Genomic DNA, 18,343 nt, shown 5'->3' with positions numbered 1-18,343 from the left:
TTAGATCAGTCCTGTGGTAGTGCTGTGGGATTAGTCTCGTTGCTCCTCTGGTTCATCCTGAAGGGAAAAAAACAATATAGTTCGAAAAGTCTCTTCTCACAAATTTAGATACAATGTAAAGAATTTAATAAAATGTAAAAGTCGGGTTTACATGCGAATGCTCACCTTTCTGCTCTTTCTGCCTGGTAAGTGTAAGCTGCCAATGCGGTCCAAGGGAACAGTCACTCTCACCCTACAGGAAGGAAAGCAAAATGAATGAAATTGAGTGTGGACTTTGGGTTCATTCAACTGTTGATTTGTTCAACTAACAATCCATTATGAGCCGACATTGTTTTTAGAAGCTCCAGAGTAACAGTGTGAAGCCATTGTTTTGTTCACTGCTTTCCTCACCTCTTGTCTTTGTTCCTGCGATGTTGTGTGCTGGTGTGAGATGTTGAAATGCGTTCTGCAGGGAGAGGGAAAGCAACTGAGGATCGAACTGGGTTAGGCTCCCAGTCACGGGTCATTTCCCCGCCGTTATCAGGAAAGATCTCTACCAGATCAGAGAGCTCCGACAGGTGAGAAGAGAGATCCCGAGCCAACCTGTGGCTGCTCTATAGAGGAAAAATGGTGATAGTAAGGGTTAGAGTGTTTCATTAATTGCTTGCAATTGTTCATTAGTGTTGAAAACTTTGATTTGATTAATAATGAGAAAATTTCATTTCTTTTAATTATTTTTTTAAAATATATAAATCTACATGAAAGCTGATGTTTTGTTGAACTTACTCTGCTCAGCTGTAGCCTGTCTGGTAGCAGGAAGGAATAAACCTCATCCATTAAAAAGCACAGAGCCAAGATGGGCAGAAAACTTTTGTGCAACATCTGAAACGAACCCCACAAAATATCAAACATTTAATCTACATTGTGCGAAACAATATTGACATTTTATAATCTATTCTTCAGTTACAAAGTGCAAAAATGGTCAGCATGAATAGCATGAAAAGTACAAATATAGAAATATATTGCATTTTTATGCTCATAAAGGGCATTTTGAAGTGCTAAATTGTTCAGAAAGTGAAATGAAATGATTTCCCGCTTTACCTTTACAGTGGATGTTCAGGAACTGGTACTCAGCAGGAAAGTTGCTTCTTGGTCTCAGTGATGCTGTTTCTCTGTAGGGTTGCAGTGAGCATTGAGGTATTTGTAGACATGAAGATGGGGTGGGTTTATATGTGCAGAGGATGCCTGGATGATTATAGTCAGGGCGTGTGTGTGTGTGTGTGTGTGTGTGTGTGTGTGTGTGTGTGTGTGTGTGTGTATGTGTGAGGTGAATTCACTCACCCACCCATCAGTTCAAGCAGAATGAACCCAAATGAGAATGTGCTAGTAAACAACGACCTTGAGGACAGCAATTTTGTTTCAGAACAATTTAAATTGGGGCACAGTGCCAAGATCCTGAAAATCACGTATATAAACATTGACTGTCAGCTATAGTCAACTCTAGAATTAAATATAAATAATTCAAAAATTAAGCAAAAGTTATGTTTTAGATTACACATATGGAGACATCACCTAGTTTTAGTTTAAATAATATTACATTATTTACTGTCAATTAATCTGCATTTTAAATTTATATTTATAGCCATGTTCTTCCTCTGTTATTTTTCTATTCAGAGATTGAGATAACAGTTAAAACACTCATTTGTGTTACTGCAGCCATTTCTGTGCCAATTAGGATATAGAATTGAAATAATAACTTTATGTTGATACAGTTTAGCCTAAATCTCCTGGCAGAAGCAACCAGGTTTTGACCCAAAATATCCTGGGTATTAGCAGAATCTTGATGCCAACTTTCAACAAGTAGCACCAAAAAACATCAGTGATCCACCACCATTTCTCAAACTAGATATTAAAGATTTTATTTGTATGCACTCCCCCTTTTTGCCTTAAAATATATATATATATATATATATATATATATATATATATATATATATATATATATATATATATATATATATAAAATTCTCGTCTATTTTTAAACAGACAAATCTTTTTTTTTACTTTTTTCAAGAGGGACATAAAAGGAGTGCATACAAAGAAAAGTCTTTGATTCTTATTATAGCTTCAATCATGCTTGGTGAGGATCCGGTGTAGGACGTTTTTTGGGTTGTTTTAAGGAAGTGCAACCCTTCCTAAATGACTTTCTGTTATGAATGTGGCGCCTAATAGTTTATTTTGAAACTTTTCGACACCAAGAATCAACTAATTTCCTCAAAACTAAATTTTTTTTCTAAATAAAAAATGAATAAGAGATCAGGATGTGCATCTGGCAAAACTTTTACAATATAGTTTTATTAATGGCCATTTATAAGTGTATTTTAATATTCAAAATCTGCGTTGTGTCTTAAAGCTTTTTCTTAAAATGATGGATAACAAATATCTTTAGATATTTCTAATACCAGCAACACAAAAATTGACAGAAAACATTTTCCATGTTTAAGAAAAATCTGCAATTTTAAAACCTAAAAGAAACAAAAAAAAAACCCCATAACATATATTCTGAAATATATGTAGGTTTAGAGTAAGTAGAGTAAGTAGTAAAACTTGACTCATAAAATATATCTTTTATACAAATTTTCTTCTGTACATGTCAATTTTATACATTATATAATTGTAATTACTTTATTATTATAATAATTGCATTCCCCAATCCCCTATTAACTTGAAGGATGGAAAAAATTATGAACTGTAAATCTGCACATTACTTACAAAATTATTGTATATCTACTGCATTCTGTTTTAATAATAATACAGAAAAGAAAATCTAAATTGCAGCATGCACAAAAAATATTCAGTCATTGTTGTTTTGGTTCATTCAAATTCATGGGAAGATGGTTAAAAAATTCTTCAATGGATGAATCAATTGACTTTAAAAGTAAATATAAAAAACAAACTTTCAATATTTGGGACCATTTGGAAAGTGTTTTTATGACTTTTTATAAAGTCTTGATGACTTTTATATGTAGTGGAAGTATATATTAAATAAATAAAGAGATTTATACTGCACTTGGAGTTTTACAGTATTTGTATTTTTTTTTCATATTGCTATTGTTTTTATTTATTAGATTTTAATGAAAAATTCCAATGACTCTATACTCTTATTTGTTTCATAATATTTGTTACATAGTGTTCAGCACACCTTCTGAAGAGCGTTGGGATGTGCAGTTGGATGACTCTGTGTGTGGTCAGCAAAAGCATCTGATAATGTTGTCTTGCCAATTTCATTGCTGGATTCAATCCTTATCATCCACAAGGGATGGTAGCACTGGCAGGCGTACACACACACACGGGGGAAGAGAGAGGTCGAGACCCCTGTAGACCTCTGTTGATGGCCTACCAGCGGCTCCACACGTTTTCTCTCTTCCTCTTTTCCCTCCCTGTCCTAATTAATGCTATTTCTGGCCTGTGGGACCACCAAACACTGAGAGGTCGTTGACAGATAAAGGACGGTGTAAATAAACTCGGTGTACTACAAATGCCCATCGTGCCCGCCCAGAAGTCTGTCAACACAATCTGAGCTCAGATGCATGGCGCCGAGTACTCTAATTGGTACCGCGATCGTCCCTGCCGTCGCCCACCTCCTGGTCTCTGCCCTATAAGTACCCCGAACGATCAGCAGAGCCAAATATAGAACAGGATTTGCCAGTAGAGCATGTCTAGTCAAGACTGCATTTTCTATAGATCATATTTCATTACTGTGTCCATCGGGATTGATATGACTGATGATTTCATGTTTAGTACTGCTTATAGCCTTAATGCGTGACTCAAACAATGAATATTCAGTATGTATTAGATATACATTTTGTTTATTTGTTGGAGTTTTTGTTTAATGTATTTCTGTGATTTTTATTTCTCTCATAATCTTGTAAATCTATAACATTTTATGGAGATTATAAATGAGATCATGTCATGACTAAATGATTCCTATTACATGGCACTTTAAAGGTACATTATTGTATTTTTATTTAAAAATTAGCAATAAACCAATAGACATCACCATTAAATTAACAATTGTAAATATTTTAAATATAATGTTACACATTAAATAAATGCATGTGTACTGAGCTGTGTTTTTCAAACCTTTAGATTTAAATTTAGATTTTATTTGTCGCATACACAATTATTTACAGTACGACGTTTAGTAAAATGATCATATGATAATGAAAATATAATAAAAAAAATAGAAGCAAATTAAAATGAAATATGATTGAATTCAAGTAACATAAAAATTTAATTTACTATTAACAATTTACTATAAAAATAGAATTCATGCCCTTAAAAAAAAAAAGGAAAAGAATTTAGACTTCAAATGAAACATCTATCCTTTTCTCTTCCCTCTATTTTCCATTACATTTTGCTTTGCTTTCCATTCAGACTATCTATTACTTACTTCACTCTGTATTACTATTGCCTAGTTTGTCATAGTCATAAAGTCATACTTTATGAAATTAGGTTTATCTTAGGTAGGCATCCAACTCATGAGCGAGTATATTCTGGCTCCAGCTCATGCTTCAATATTAATCTCTCTCTAGAAAAAGACCTCTCTTTTTGTACTGTGTGCATGTGTGTGTGTAACTGTAGTAAAATGAGTGTCCTTTAAACCTGGTAAATAGTCATTAACTATTTTAATAGTTTTTAATAGTATAATAGTAATAATAAGAGTAATAATAGTTTTTAATAAGTATAATATAAAATAAATTAAGCATTTCACTGCATGTCGTACCCTGTATGTATGTGTATGTGACAAATAAAATTTTATTTGATTTGTATATGTTATGGATCAATATACTCAATATCATCATATTTTTTGTTTTTTAGTATTATTTAGTTTTGATTGTATTAAATCTTTTTTTTATATGACTCAATAAGACTGTTGACAAAAGTGTTGAAATTATTTAATATTATTCTCCATATTCTATAAGATGTCCTGAAAGTCTCTGGGAAATAAATACTTTTTTTTTTTCAGCAAACTGTTTTCCAAATATATATATATATATACAAAGAATGTAAGTTTGTTTTTAACAATTAAAAAAATGGAAAGTAAATACAAAATAGCATCAATTCTTTTTGCTGTTTGTGAAACACCTGCACACAGTTTTTAAAAGAACTCAGCAGGTAGTTTGTTGCAAACATCTTCCAGGACTGACTACAGACCTTCTGTGGATGAACACTGCCTAAAATCCTCCTGTCTCTTCATGTAATCCCAAACAGAGTCAATGATGTTGAGATAAGGACTCTGTAGGGGCCAAAACTATTACTTTTAGGACTCCTTGTTCTTCTCTACACTCAAGAAATTTCTTAATGACATTGGCTGTATGTTTGGGGTCGATGTTCTGCTGCAGATAAACTTGGGCCAATCAGACGCCTCCCTGATGGTACTGCACGATGGATAAATATGTGCCTGTATTTCTCAGAATTGAGGACATCATTATTCCTGACCAAATCTTCTCTATTTGCAAAAATGCAGCCCCAAGCTTGCAGTAGCTTCCACCATGCCTGACTGTTGATTGCAGACGCTCATTATTGTACTGCTCTTCAGCCCTTCAGCAAACAACTTGCCTCCTGCCAAATATTTAAATTTTTGATTAGTTAGTCCAGAGCACCTAGTTAGTCCAGCTGCCATTCTCCTGCACCCCAGTGTTTGCATAGTTGCGTCGCTTAGCCTTGTTTTTATTGTGGAGCTATGATATGACTCTGATCCTACAAAATCCCTGACTTTGTGCATGTGTACAAAGTGTGCAAAAGTATGAATTGAAAGCCAAAACGTAGTAACATAAAAGATTAATTTGATTTGTATTACTTTTCTGTTCATATAGTATTTTGTTTTGTTTTTTTGTTAATGGATAAAAATAAATAAACACTGTTATTTTTGAAAGCATTCTCACACTGCAGCATTTTTTCACAAGTGCCTAAGACTTTACTTTATTTTAATTTACTTTGAAAAGTATGGATGGTATAAATGTCTGTCAGAAGTTAATTATTGTTATGCGATATATGAAATCTATATTTACAGGCAGTACATTTAATAAAAGTTTTTTTTTTTTTTTTATTAAAAATGTTTTTTTATGTTCTCCAATCAAATCAAATGTATATCCATTAGTCTCAGCATATAGTTTCTCCTGCTTTTTGTAATGATTTTACTTATTACAGCAAAATAGCAATCCTGGTACTATCCATATAAATAATGGGTAATATAGTCATATATTAATATAGCAGGGTTAACATTTCCAGCCATAGCTACTTATCTTGTTACACGTTACATGGTAGATGTTGTATGGTTGTTACAAATAGTTATCACAATAAAACTTTAAAAATAAGGCAAAATTAATATGGAACATTTGCTTAATCTTTCTAATTAAATTGTTTCCAAGAAAATTACATTAATGTTTTAATATTGCATTTAATAAGCACATATAAAACATTATGAAAAAAGGAAATACAATTTATAGAAAAATCTTTTTTTATATTACAAAAAGTCTTTGTAATATGAAAATGCATGAGTAATGATACTAAATATGTTTAATGATAATGTAGTTGTGTTGCTGTTATGAGATTCCAGTAAGTCTTTTTTGTCGGCTGGGAAAATAATTTTTCCCCTGAATGGTTCGATTATGAAAAATGAATAAATCAATTTTATTTTACTAAATCGTTCATTTTATTATTATATTTCATTTCTTTCCATACTATTTCCATAAACTATGAATGTGTGCTTAGAGTTTTGGGAGTCATTTAACATATTCATTTAAAATAATAACTCAGTTTATTAATCACAAATATATTATAAGGCGTTTATTATACACCTTTTAGTAATTAGTCATATGATTTATTTGTGAATAAAGTCTGTCTCATTGTTCAAGTCTATGTTGAAAACATATTTATTTAGTCAAGTGTGCCATCCTTTAAACCAAAAATTCCTATCTCTCCCTTTTAGGTATGTTACCATAGCTTGTATTACCAGAGTCCCTACTTACACACTGATCACACAGTACAGTGTCTTTAACTTTTATTTATCAATGAGAAAACTTAACTATATTTATTTATCAGTCCTTATAAACCTTCTGTTCTCATTTTCTCTCTTTCTCTGTGTTGAATAAATGTCCTCCTGAACTACTAGTTACCAGTGTTCTTGTCCAGTTCCTGTCTCACAAGCCACTGTGAATTGTTATACATGAAGAGTTTCATAAAAATGATTCATTAAGTTACTAAGCTACTCAAGAACTAAGAGAATGGATTTGGACTGTTTTTTTAAATAATCAGTCTGCTACAATAACTGTAGTTTGCATGAACAGTTCTGCATTTAAGTGCTTATCACTGAACAGTACACCTTAACAATGATGAAAACATAATGAACGGACATTCAGTGCCCCTAGTTGAGGACAGGTTCTCTTCTGAGTCAGGTTCTGCTCAAGCTTTCTTCCTCATACCATTTCAGGGAGTTTTTCTGTCACCACTGGCTCGCTCATTAGGGAACTATTAAACTTATAGGGAACAAACGTATAGACATTAACATAAACATCCAACTTTTAAAACCTCTTTAACAAAAAAATATATATATTTATAAAAGTTGATTTGTGAAAATATCTGTTGTTGAACAACAAATAAAACTGAAATGAATTACATAGAAATGCTCAGGTCTTAGTGAAGTATCTCATAGAAGAATATATATATATATTATATATTATTATTATTGTGATGCTTCTGATTAGTTTCACTGACCTTGAAATATACATTAAGTAAAATGTAGTAGTACTGTGATGTGCATAGTACATCAGTGTGGGTCTGGGATTTGTGTACAGTACAGCTTACTGAAGTGATAATAACTCTTCTCTAACATGATCTTAGTTACATAGTGCTCTTAAACCTATTTGATCTCTTTGTACTGCCATGAGAATGTTTTAGTGGGTGACTATGATTAAGGCTGTGAGCGTGTTATTAGTCTTTCCTATGAACGACCTGAAGATGGCGCACTTCTCCTCCACTGACGTCTAAAGAATTCGTTACAAAGTTTCTTTCCATTGTGCTCGGAACTCGGAAAAACAACGACCTTCGAGAGGGAAATGTGGAATGAGACTTTCTTTCACGTCGGAAGTCCATGTCGGGAACTCAGGCAACATCCACCTTGCTTTGAATTTGATAAAATAAACAAGTCTGACGTCACAACAATATGGCCGCGTACGGTCCATGGTGAGCACATCTGCTTTGCGTAACTTGAGCAAACTTGTGCTTTTTTTGTTGCTATGTATCTTTTCAGTTGTAAAACATCGCTGAAACATTGTTAAATTGTAATTATAGATTTGTAACGTAATTTCGGCCAATGTTTAATCACTTCAAGGCTTTTGGGTCGGAGCTCTGGGGGAAACGACTTTATAATGAGTTTAATAAAAGTCCAATTTAGCTAAAACATTTGTAAGACTGTGGCTGAATCATGATTACATTCAGAAGTTACAGTGATTATTTTTGGCCAGCAAGAAAAAAATAATTTAATTCGTGTATTTCCGATTTTTGTTTTATTATTTCCCAGCAGACGCGTGTTTATTTCTTTGAATTCAAAATCCACCTCACTGTTAGGTGGCAAACTTATTTTTCTAGAGGTTTGTGCGTATACCTAAACTTTAACCTGTTGTGAAACTGGGAAATGGTGCCTCTATTGGTAAGTATTGGTACTGCATCTGGGTTTCTATAACATACATAAGACCTCTGGTGGAAAAGATCAATCAGAATCTCTACAGAGTTTCCACACTACCTAATAGTTTTCTTGTCACTTTGTGAGCCGTATGTTCTTCAGCATATTGGTTTGGATATGCATCTGCTCCTTGTTGGGCCAATTATAAAGTTTACTTAGCTTGATACGTTTAAATGGAATATAAGCATGTGACGTATCATACATCTGCCAAGTTATTACTGTTAGATTGAATTCAACTTTGTCATTGTGCGGAGTATATTTACAGAGACAATAAAATACAGATAGCATATAAACGATACAGTGCATAAGTGGCCTATTTACAATACACAGCAATATGTTAAAGGTTATGGGTCCAAATATACAGAGTAGGTAATAATACTTTCAAGTTGTATTTGTTTATTAGTTTTATTTACACTTCATTGGGAATGATGAAGATGGATAGAATTAGAAACGAGTTTGCTAGTGGGACAGCGCATGTAGGACGTTTTGGGGACACAGTGAGAGAGGCCCGATTGAAATGGTTTGGGCATGGGGTATATCGGTAGAAAAAATGCTGAGGATGGAGAATACCTCGATTTGAAAGATGGCAGATGTGGAGGACAGAGTACTGTAGTATTGAGACGAATGATACGCTTTGGCGACCCCTAATGGTAGCAGCCGGGAGAAGAAGTTGTTGTTTTAATTTATTCAATTCAATTCATTATTTGTCACATGAACATAAAGTTTGTATAATGAAATTCTTAAGTGAGGCTCCAGGCAAACTACAGCAATATTAAATATTAAACATTAAACAATGTGGGAAAAAAAACTGAAAGTAGAGAAAAGAAATAATGAGGCACAAGAAAGTTATAATTATTTAGAAGTGGGTGCAGAAGTGTCTGTGTAAATGACTTACAGTAATCCTTCGATATATTGCGGGTTCTCATATGGAACATTACTATCTGCCGTGCGGATAAAATGTGTTGTTTAGCGAAACTTTACTGTACTACTGTAGTGAATGTATACAGTATCTGTACTGTAGAGTCAAATAGCCCCAAAACGTGCACCATCAACAGCTCCTGGTAATGAAACTAAGCGGCAGAAGAGGAAGACAACGACTCTTCAAAAACTGATTGAACATCTGGACCTGGACGCAATAGTACACTATATTTCTAAGAAAGAAGTGATAATCAGTACCCTGTCGGCCAGCTTCAGGCAAAGTGCAAAAAATGTCTATGTACAGTGGAACCCGGTTATCTCGACCTCGGTTATCTCGACAACCCTATTAAGTCGACCTTTTTGAAGTGGAACCGCCAAATTATCGCTTTTTCTAAGCATTTTTTATCGGTTATGTCGATCGCCGAACCCTAATATCTCGAGCACAAGGGGGGAAAAATTTGCCATTTAACGTCGGTTATCTCTGTGCAGCCGCAGAAGAACTCATGAAGTGGCGGAAAAATCAAACCTTACAGATACTACAGGTGTTGTATTGTATACTGGTGAATCTCTGCTGTTAGTAAGTGCACATATGCATTTTTTTTTTGTTAAATGTTATGCGATGAACGGAGCGCGGCGCTCGGCTTCAACTCCTTACCGGCGCGCGTCGCTCCTTACCAGAGAGCCGTGCTCCTTACCGGCGCGGGCGAGCAGGGTAAGGAGCACGGCTCTCTCGGTAAGGAGCACGGCTCTCGGTAAGGAGCACGGCTCTCTCGGTAAGGAGCACGGCTCTCTCGGTAAGGAGCACGGCTCTCTCGGTAAGGAGTTGAAGCCGGGAGCTTCAGAGAAAGCGGCCGAAAGCACCTGCCACGCCCCTTTGGCCGTTACGTTTGAGACTTTTCTGTCCCTCGTTTTGGTTTCGGGTTCGGTTTTGGATCTTCCGGGTTTTTCCGGCTTCACGCTGTACCGCCGGTCGCGGTATTTTTAATTTCCCTATTTTTCCATTCACAAACTCTCACTCTCTCTCTCTCTCTCTCTCTCTCTCGGCTTATCTCCCCCTCGGCATCGCGGACGTAAGTTTTTTCGGACACTTTGCTTTGTGTGTTTGTGCGGATTACTTCAGCCTGATGGTCATAAGTTTTCAGAAACTTAGTTACTGTTTTTTTTTTCTTTTCTTTCCACATGTGGACTAAATGTGAGACGGCACTGTGCAGTCGCAGTTTTTTTTTTTTTTTGAGCGATCTGTGTGTTTATAATGTTGGAGAATATAATAAAGGTTTGTATGGAGAATGGACGGTGGTTTGTATTGTATACTGGTAAATCTCTGCTGTTAGTAGGTGCACTTATGCCTTTTGTTGTTAACAAACGTATGTACATTTTTATAGCATGCCTTCATCAAAACAAATCGCGGCAACGCTGTTGTGTAAAAACCCCTCCAAAAACGTGCATGCACATTCTCATTTATTAACGCACATCATATACATAAAGAAATTTCAAGCACGTTAATATACTGCCGCCATTTTGTTTCGTTTATCTCGATCATCGGTTACCTCGATGCTTTTTGGCGACCACCTAGGACATCGACATAACCGGGTTCCACTGTATATTATATACATATATGTTTATGTATAAAAATGTATATTTTATATAATAGTTTGTGCATGTAGTGTTCGATTTTGATTATAGGGGCCCGTCAAGTCATTCTATTGATTGTAGACTATTTCATTTTCAATGTGTAAAGTTTTCTGGCACTGTAGAGGAGGTGACGCTGCCTGATTGGCAAAAAAAATCGGAATTGCGAAAAAAGGGGCAAAATTAAGAGAAGAGAAAAAAAAACTCAAAATTGTTATTTCATACGGCGGAAACGGTCTTTCATATGAATCTTCTCCTCGACATTCGCTGTTTTCTCCCCGTTCCTCTATTTTTTTTATTCTGCACCGTCTTCTGTGATACCTGTCCAGAGTGTTTTAAAGTAGACACCTGCGCTCCCACGGGACCCAACGCAAACCAATGCGACCAGTCCAAGATCTGATCTCAGACAGAGTGCTACAGATATTACTTCATTATTAAATAAAGGAACATACAACACAACAAAACCTTTTCCTGTTTTTTTTTTTTTTTTAATGAGATAACGTTTCAGTTCTATGTTCTGAAAAGTTCCTTGTTCATGTCCTTGTTCATTTACACAAAAAGTCAAACTCAAATAAAAAAAATAAAATAAAATAAGCAACAATGGTCCGTGGGAAACACAGTGCTAAATTGACAACTATAAAAACTTTTTTGCCTCGATTAATTTGTGTAATCAAATACATCGAGTTACTCGAGGAATCGTTACAGCCCTAATTTGTATAGTGTATTAGTGTACATTTTATAATTTCAGGTAGTCGACCACAATTGGGACCGACTAATCACTAACTGTGAACAATATGGATCAATAGGGATCAAGTCATGGCTCTTGCTGGGCCACTCTAGAACATTCATAAAGTTCCTAAGCCTCCACTCCTTTCTTGTCTTGGTTGTGTGATAAGGGTTGTCATCATGCAGGATGGTGAACCTTTGGCCCAGAGTGAGGTCCTGGGCGCTGTGGAACAGGTTTTTATTGAGGATATCTCTTTATCTCTGTATGACATTCAGCTTTCCCTCAACCCTGACCAGTCTCCCAGTTCCAGCTGCAAAAAAACCCTCCGACAGCATGATGCCACCACCATCATGCTTCACATTGGGAATTGTACCTGCTTTCTTCCTGACATCATGTTTAAAATTAAGGTCGAACAGTTCAATCTTGGTTTCATCAGACAAAAAATTAATCTTGTTTCTCGCAGTACGACAGTCCTTTGGATAAGATAAGATATACCTTTATTCGTTCCACAGTAGGAAAATTTCTCTGTTACAGCAGCAAAGAAAAAGAAATATGCAAATATATAAAATAAGAGACATAATATAGTATATACACAACACAACACAATGTTTAAATACAAAGAGAAGAAAAAAAGAGACCACGAGTAAATATTTACACTAACATAATGCACTGGTAATATTGCACTGTTTTAAATTATTGTTATTGCACGTGTGTCGTTTAAAAAACTTTGTTATAGTTATTATTGCACAGTTAAACAGTAATAACAGTGTATATTTTGGTGAGTGGTTAACTGGGAGCAGCTCTGATTGTAAAGTCTAATAGCAGCAGGGAGAAAAGACAGTCTGTATCGCTCCTTCAGACACTTAGGATTTAACAGTCTGTCCCTGAAGGAGCTGCTCAGAGATGAAACTGATTCATACAGGGGGTGAGAGTCATTCTGCAGTAATGATGATAGTTTAGCTACCAAACCTCCAGGGGTTCACCAGGACTGAGCTGGCCTTCCTGATCAGCTTGTCCAGTCTCTTCCTGGCTGCAGTAGAGATGCTGCTGCACCAGCATACCACACCATAGAATGTGGCTGAGGCCACCAAAGAGTCATAAAAGGTCTTCAGTAGCTCCTCCTACACTCCAAAAGACCTTAGTCTCCTCAGCAGAAAGAGTCGGTTTTGTCCTGGCTTCTGTCTAGCCTCTCTGCCATAAGGCACGATCATTTAAGGGCTGCAGGGATATTTGTACTTCTGAAACTTTGTCCCATCTTCACACAGGATTTCAGAAACTCGGTCGGAGTGAAAATCGGGTTCTGGGTCACCTATCTTTACTAAGAGCCCTGGGTGTCCCAAACCTATTTTGTTTGAGAATTATGACTGCCATTTTGCTTTTGCCAATCTTTAGTGCAGCAGAAAACATTTTAAAGCCTTCCGCAGATCTGTGCTTTTCAACAATTCTGTCTCTGAGCTGTGCAGGCAGTTCTTTCGACCTCATGGCTTGGTGTTTGCTCTGATACGCATTGTTAGCTGTGAGGCCTTCAATAAAGAGGTGTGTGCCTTTTCATATCATGTCTAATCAATTTAATCTTCCACAGGTGTACTCTAATCAAGGTCTAGAAACATCCCAGCCACGATCAAGATTATGGGCAGCAATTTCAAGTGCTGTTGCAAAGGGTCTGAATAGATGTTCATATATGTCAGGGGTGTCAAACTCAGGCCCGCGGGCCAAATCTGGCGGTGTAATTATATTTGGCCCGCAAGATCATATCAAATGTGTATTAAAGCTGGCCCGCCAGTATATAGTGCATACACCGCTTATACTACAAATCCCAGAATGCTTTGTTAGTGCGTGGGCGGCCAAAAATGCAGATTTGAAGTATTCAGTAATCCGTTTGTGGTTGACGTGGCAAGCGCACCAACCAACCTCCAAATGGAGCTGATTGAACTCCAGTGTAAAGACACGGTCAAGTCAAACTACGACTCAGTGTGTGAAGCACAGTTTCCATGTTTCCTCCCCGACACACTGCTCCAACTCTGTGCCCAAGCTGCTCAAACGCTCTCTATGTTCAGCAGCACATATCTGTGTGTGTAACTGTTCTCTTTAATGAAGATGAACAAAACACCACTCAGGAGTCTCACTGATGAACATCTTCACTCAATCCTGACGATTTCCTCAGCTCAGAGCCTAAACCCCAGACATGATGCTCAGCTCAGAGACTAAACCCCACACATGATGCACTTGTATTTAAGAAGAGATGCAGGTATCTGACTTCAACCAATCAGAGTAAATCAGAGTGAAGCTACTGAGCTTGAATGAATGGTCTTTATGCACTTTTTCTACTCCAAGGCATGGACTGTTAATAGCTGAAAAATTGTTTTTTTAATTGAAGGAAATTATTATTATTTTTGGTTGTTTTGTTGTTGATCTGTGAAAAAAAGATTTACATTACAGGTAGTCGTCGACTTACGACCACGATTGGGACAGACAAATCGGTCGTAACACGTAACATTTGGTCACAAGTAGAGTAGGCTATATGTACAGTACTGTGAAATGATCCCGGAAGCTGGTACGCACTGTCGTACGCCGCGGCTAGCCATTGTAGTCGTAATTGTCAAATGGTCGTAAGTTGCGTAGGTCGTAACTCGACGACTATCTGTATAAAGGAATTAGAAAGTCTATAGAGAGAGAGAGAGAGAGAGAGAGAGAGAGAGAGAGAGAGAGAGAGAGAGATAAGAAACGAATACCACTGATGTGTTTTTTATTTTAAATTTAATTTCTCATGTGTTTATAATATTCAACTTTGGTTGTTCCAGATTCAATGTTTATGCAAAACCAAAGTTTGTTTCCATTTGAAAGGGTTCAACATTAGACATCTGGAGAGATGGAAAATATGCACAATTGCAGTCAATTTTTCAATAAATATTGTGTTTGGCCCGCGACATCGTCCCAGTTTTTAATTTTGGCCCACTGTGAATTTGAGTTTGACACCCCTGATATATGTGATACTTAAGGGGTTTTTTATTTTTATTTTAAAAATTCACAGACGTTTCTAGAATTCTGTTTGGCACGTTTTTACGCTGGATGCCCTTTCTAACGCAACCCTCCTCATTTATCCGGGCTTGAGACCGGCACAAGAGTGCACTGGCTTGTGCAACCCTAATGGCTGTGGTTGGTTCCCTGACCGGGAATCGAACCCAGGCCACAGCGGTGAGAGCGCCGCATCCTACAAATCGGGCAAAAACCTAAGCGTTTTTACGTGTACGCATGCGCGGCGCAACTCGGGCAGGGGGGCGTGGATAACTGAAAAAAAATGCGGCGGTCAAAATTGACGTATTTCCGAGCTCCTACTTCCGAGGTAAGTCGAACGCAGTAAACTAGTCTTTTTTTATTTGTATTAAAAATTTTTTAAGTCTACTTTTAATCGAGATTAGAGCAGTATTTGATTGCTGTAGGTTAAATGTGAAACAGTGACCACGCAGTGCGGGACAAACAGCGTTATCACTCATGTGACTAACGTTAGCTGGCTAGCTTGTTGCTAACGCCACTCGGTGCTATTGTTCTCTGTTGATGGTGTAGAACAGTGTTGCTCACTGTAGGTAAAGGCGTCTAATGTGGACGGTGACTGTAATCTTATGTATGTGTTAACATCCTGTAGTGTTGGCAGACAGTGGAATGAGTCTGTTCGTGGACACACAGAGGAGCATCCCTCTCACTGACCAGCTGTACCAGGCAGCGCGCGAAGCCACAGCGTGCTACATGGACGACAACATGACAGAGAGAGTGACTGTCTATGTTACTGGTGAGATCTGATGTATTTCACGTTGCATATTCGCCTCTCCCCCAGTTTCAGAACGCCCAAAACAAAAACCACTAAACCACCAATAATGTCTCACTCAATGCACTAGTGATTAGTGTTTCCTTCCAATAAAAGAACAATGACCATCTACTTACAGTAGGTGCACTAGTTAATGTATAGATCACAGATCTCAGAATCTTTTTTCTTTTTTGTTTTCTACACATTAGATCTGATATTCAGCAATCAGGTATCAGCATACTGATACAGATGTTACAAATGCAGTGTACTTTTCAAAACTCACTCCAACATCCCAGTTTATTTGATATAGAAAATCATATTTGAAAAGTAAGAGTTGTGTTTCCAGTGGTTAAACAACGCCACAAGCGTTATAATGTAAAACGCTATTTATAAAAACGGTTTGCTTCTCATGGGATGTTGTAGTTAGTTTTAAAATGTAAACTGCATGTGGCATTTGTAAAAGAAAATAAAGCCGGGATGTTGAGAGGTAAGCAGGGAACGCGCTGATGAGAACAAAATATCAGGACTAGGGTTTTAAAAGTAAGCCGCAGCTGGCATTTATAAAAATTTTAATAGTGCCTGGTTGCAATATATAAGATCTATAGTCTGGATTAAAGGTGGCTGATATCATGTGATTTTCTTCAAGAAATATTTTTTTAATTTAATATCTCTGATTGCTCTGCTCTTCTAGAAGGCAACCTGGAGGCGGAAACAATTCAAGCGACTGATAACTTGCCACTCAATGAAGCTTTTAATAAAGAGCAAACCCGCTTTCTGATCGATTTGATCCGCAACCAGTTGGAGGCAGATGGCAAAGGTCTCCCAAGAACTTTCAAAGAGCTGAATTACCGACTGAAGTCAGCCAAAGGCCAAAAGAAAAACCTATGGATGGATATGGCAGCTAAACTCTCCAAACACTTTATGGAGTCCTTTGACCCAAGTAAGGTGGCTAGAAAATGGTACACCCTCGAGGATGGGTATAAGAAAGTTTTAGAACATAATAGTACAAATACAAACAGTCAAACAAAAACACGGTTCCAGTTTTTCACCGAGATGGAAGAGCTGCTGGATGGCCATCATGACATTGACTTCCCTGCTGTTGGGACGGTTCAAGGTGTAGTAGGGCGCAGAAGAAAGACTTTAAGTATTGACTGTCAGAGAGACTCGTCTGCAGCAAGACAAACAGCTACAAGACCTGCTTCACCAACGCAACCTATTCGCAAGCGGAGAAGGACAGAAGAGGACTATTCCACTCTTCTAGAATTTTTAAGGGAATCTGAGGCGGCTAGTCAGCGGCGCCACGAGGAAATTCTGGCCCAGATGAAATCGGCTCAGAAGGGGTTTGAGGAGCTAATGTGCAAATTCTTGGAGAAAATGTGACTCTCTCTGTGTGCACACAGACATGCTCTGATAAGCTGAATCCTTTTTTCCCACATGTAGTACTTTATCGTTTTTCCTTATTTTTTTCTTCAGTCCTAGCACAGCCTTAAACAATAATGTATGATCAATAGATTTACATTATGTCAAAGTTCTTTATGCTCATTTGTTGTTCAGATTTTCTGCTGTTACCAAAAAATAAAATCTGTAGAAGTCGGGTTTGTTATTAAAACTGTGACCAATTGTCAAGTTAAATTCCTGACCTCATTCTGAAAACAAAATATATAGCCGGGTGTTTTTCCTTGTGTTAGGCTACTGTTGATTATTATAATTTTTTTTTTTTTGGAAAAGATTAATTCCAAACTTGAGTCTTGAGAAGATTTTCTTATTCTGTTACTGCTGTTAAGAACAATTTAATTTGTATATATCTCAGGCCAACATTTTAATGTGTAGTCAAATTTATTCTGCTGTCTATACATTTTATCTGCTGTCTGCATACAGTTAGAATATATTGATGGATTTTGATTTTTTTTTTTTTTGATGCTATGAATAGGAATGTTACAAATAAATTGTTTTAAACCTAATTAAATCAAAGGGACTAAACAAGCATGCCTGAAGTCAGAGTAACTTTGACAAGGTCCAGATTGTGAGTGGGTCAAAGCATTTTTACGAAGAGGTCTTGTTGAGTGTTCCTGTTTTGCACCGGTTTACTCTACTCATGGTGTTCCAGAACTGCAAATTTGTTCAGGAACAGTTTGAAAAACATAAGGTGACTTATAGGAGGCAATTTTCCAGATCTCATTCTGAATGAGTATTTATAGTGTACAAGTGGTGCATGGAGGCCCCACTGCATAACTTAGAGAACTTAAAGGATTTGCTGCTCATATCTTGGTGCCAGACACCACAACACCCTCAGAATGCTTGTGTACAGATGTACCAATTTCAATGACTACTGTAGAGCAACAGATGTTCCTGGGAACTGTTACCATCCAACATAACTGCAAAAGTACAAGGCATGGCTAACAGAATTCATCCAGCTAAGCTAAAGCTTTAAACCTTGCTAGACATAAAGTTAGATTGTTAATAGCCCAGGATGGTTTATGATTCATTTGTGAAATCAGAAATAAATGGAAATAATGCTTATTGAATAATGTCCCAGGTTCAA

At 36.7% G+C, this 18,343-nt stretch overlaps 1 protein-coding gene across 2 annotated transcripts; it reads left to right on the top strand.

Annotated features, from left to right (window-relative positions):
• The first annotated feature begins 8,075 nt into the window (after positions 1–8,075).
• LOC124386801 lies at positions 8,076–17,762 on the top strand. 2 transcript variants are annotated; one of them, XM_046850772.1, is made up of 3 exons: positions 8,076–8,226; positions 15,643–15,786; positions 16,493–17,762. In XM_046850772.1, the coding sequence occupies exons 1-3, from the start codon at positions 8,100–8,102 to the stop codon at positions 17,179–17,181; spliced, it is 960 nt and encodes a 319-aa protein (XP_046706728.1). In that variant the 5' UTR covers positions 8,076–8,099; the 3' UTR covers positions 17,182–17,762. The 2 variants fall into 2 exon arrangements, with proteins under 2 accessions (XP_046706728.1, XP_046706729.1); XM_046850773.1 differs by lacking the exon at positions 8,076–8,226 and adding an exon at positions 15,182–15,342.
• The last annotated feature ends 581 nt before the right edge of the window (positions 17,763–18,343 follow it).

The sequence above is a fragment of the Silurus meridionalis genome, chromosome 6, assembly GCF_014805685.1.
Source record: "Silurus meridionalis isolate SWU-2019-XX chromosome 6, ASM1480568v1, whole genome shotgun sequence".
Classification (NCBI taxonomy): domain Eukaryota; kingdom Metazoa; phylum Chordata; class Actinopteri; order Siluriformes; family Siluridae; genus Silurus; species Silurus meridionalis.
This window is presented reverse-complemented; position numbering and strand designations above follow the sequence as displayed.

Bases quoted from the DNA above. Each gene is read 5' to 3' on its own strand.
- LOC124386801 (XM_046850772.1), top strand. From the start codon at position 8,100: ATGTGGAATGAGACTTTCTTTCACGTCGGAAGTCCATGTCGGGAACTC. The intron at 8,227-15,642 runs GTGAGCACATCT...AACATCCTGTAG, and splicing joins ATGGCCGCGTACGGTCCATG to TGTTGGCAGACAGTGGAATG. The intron at 15,787-16,492 runs GTGAGATCTGAT...CTGCTCTTCTAG, and splicing joins AGTGACTGTCTATGTTACTG to AAGGCAACCTGGAGGCGGAA.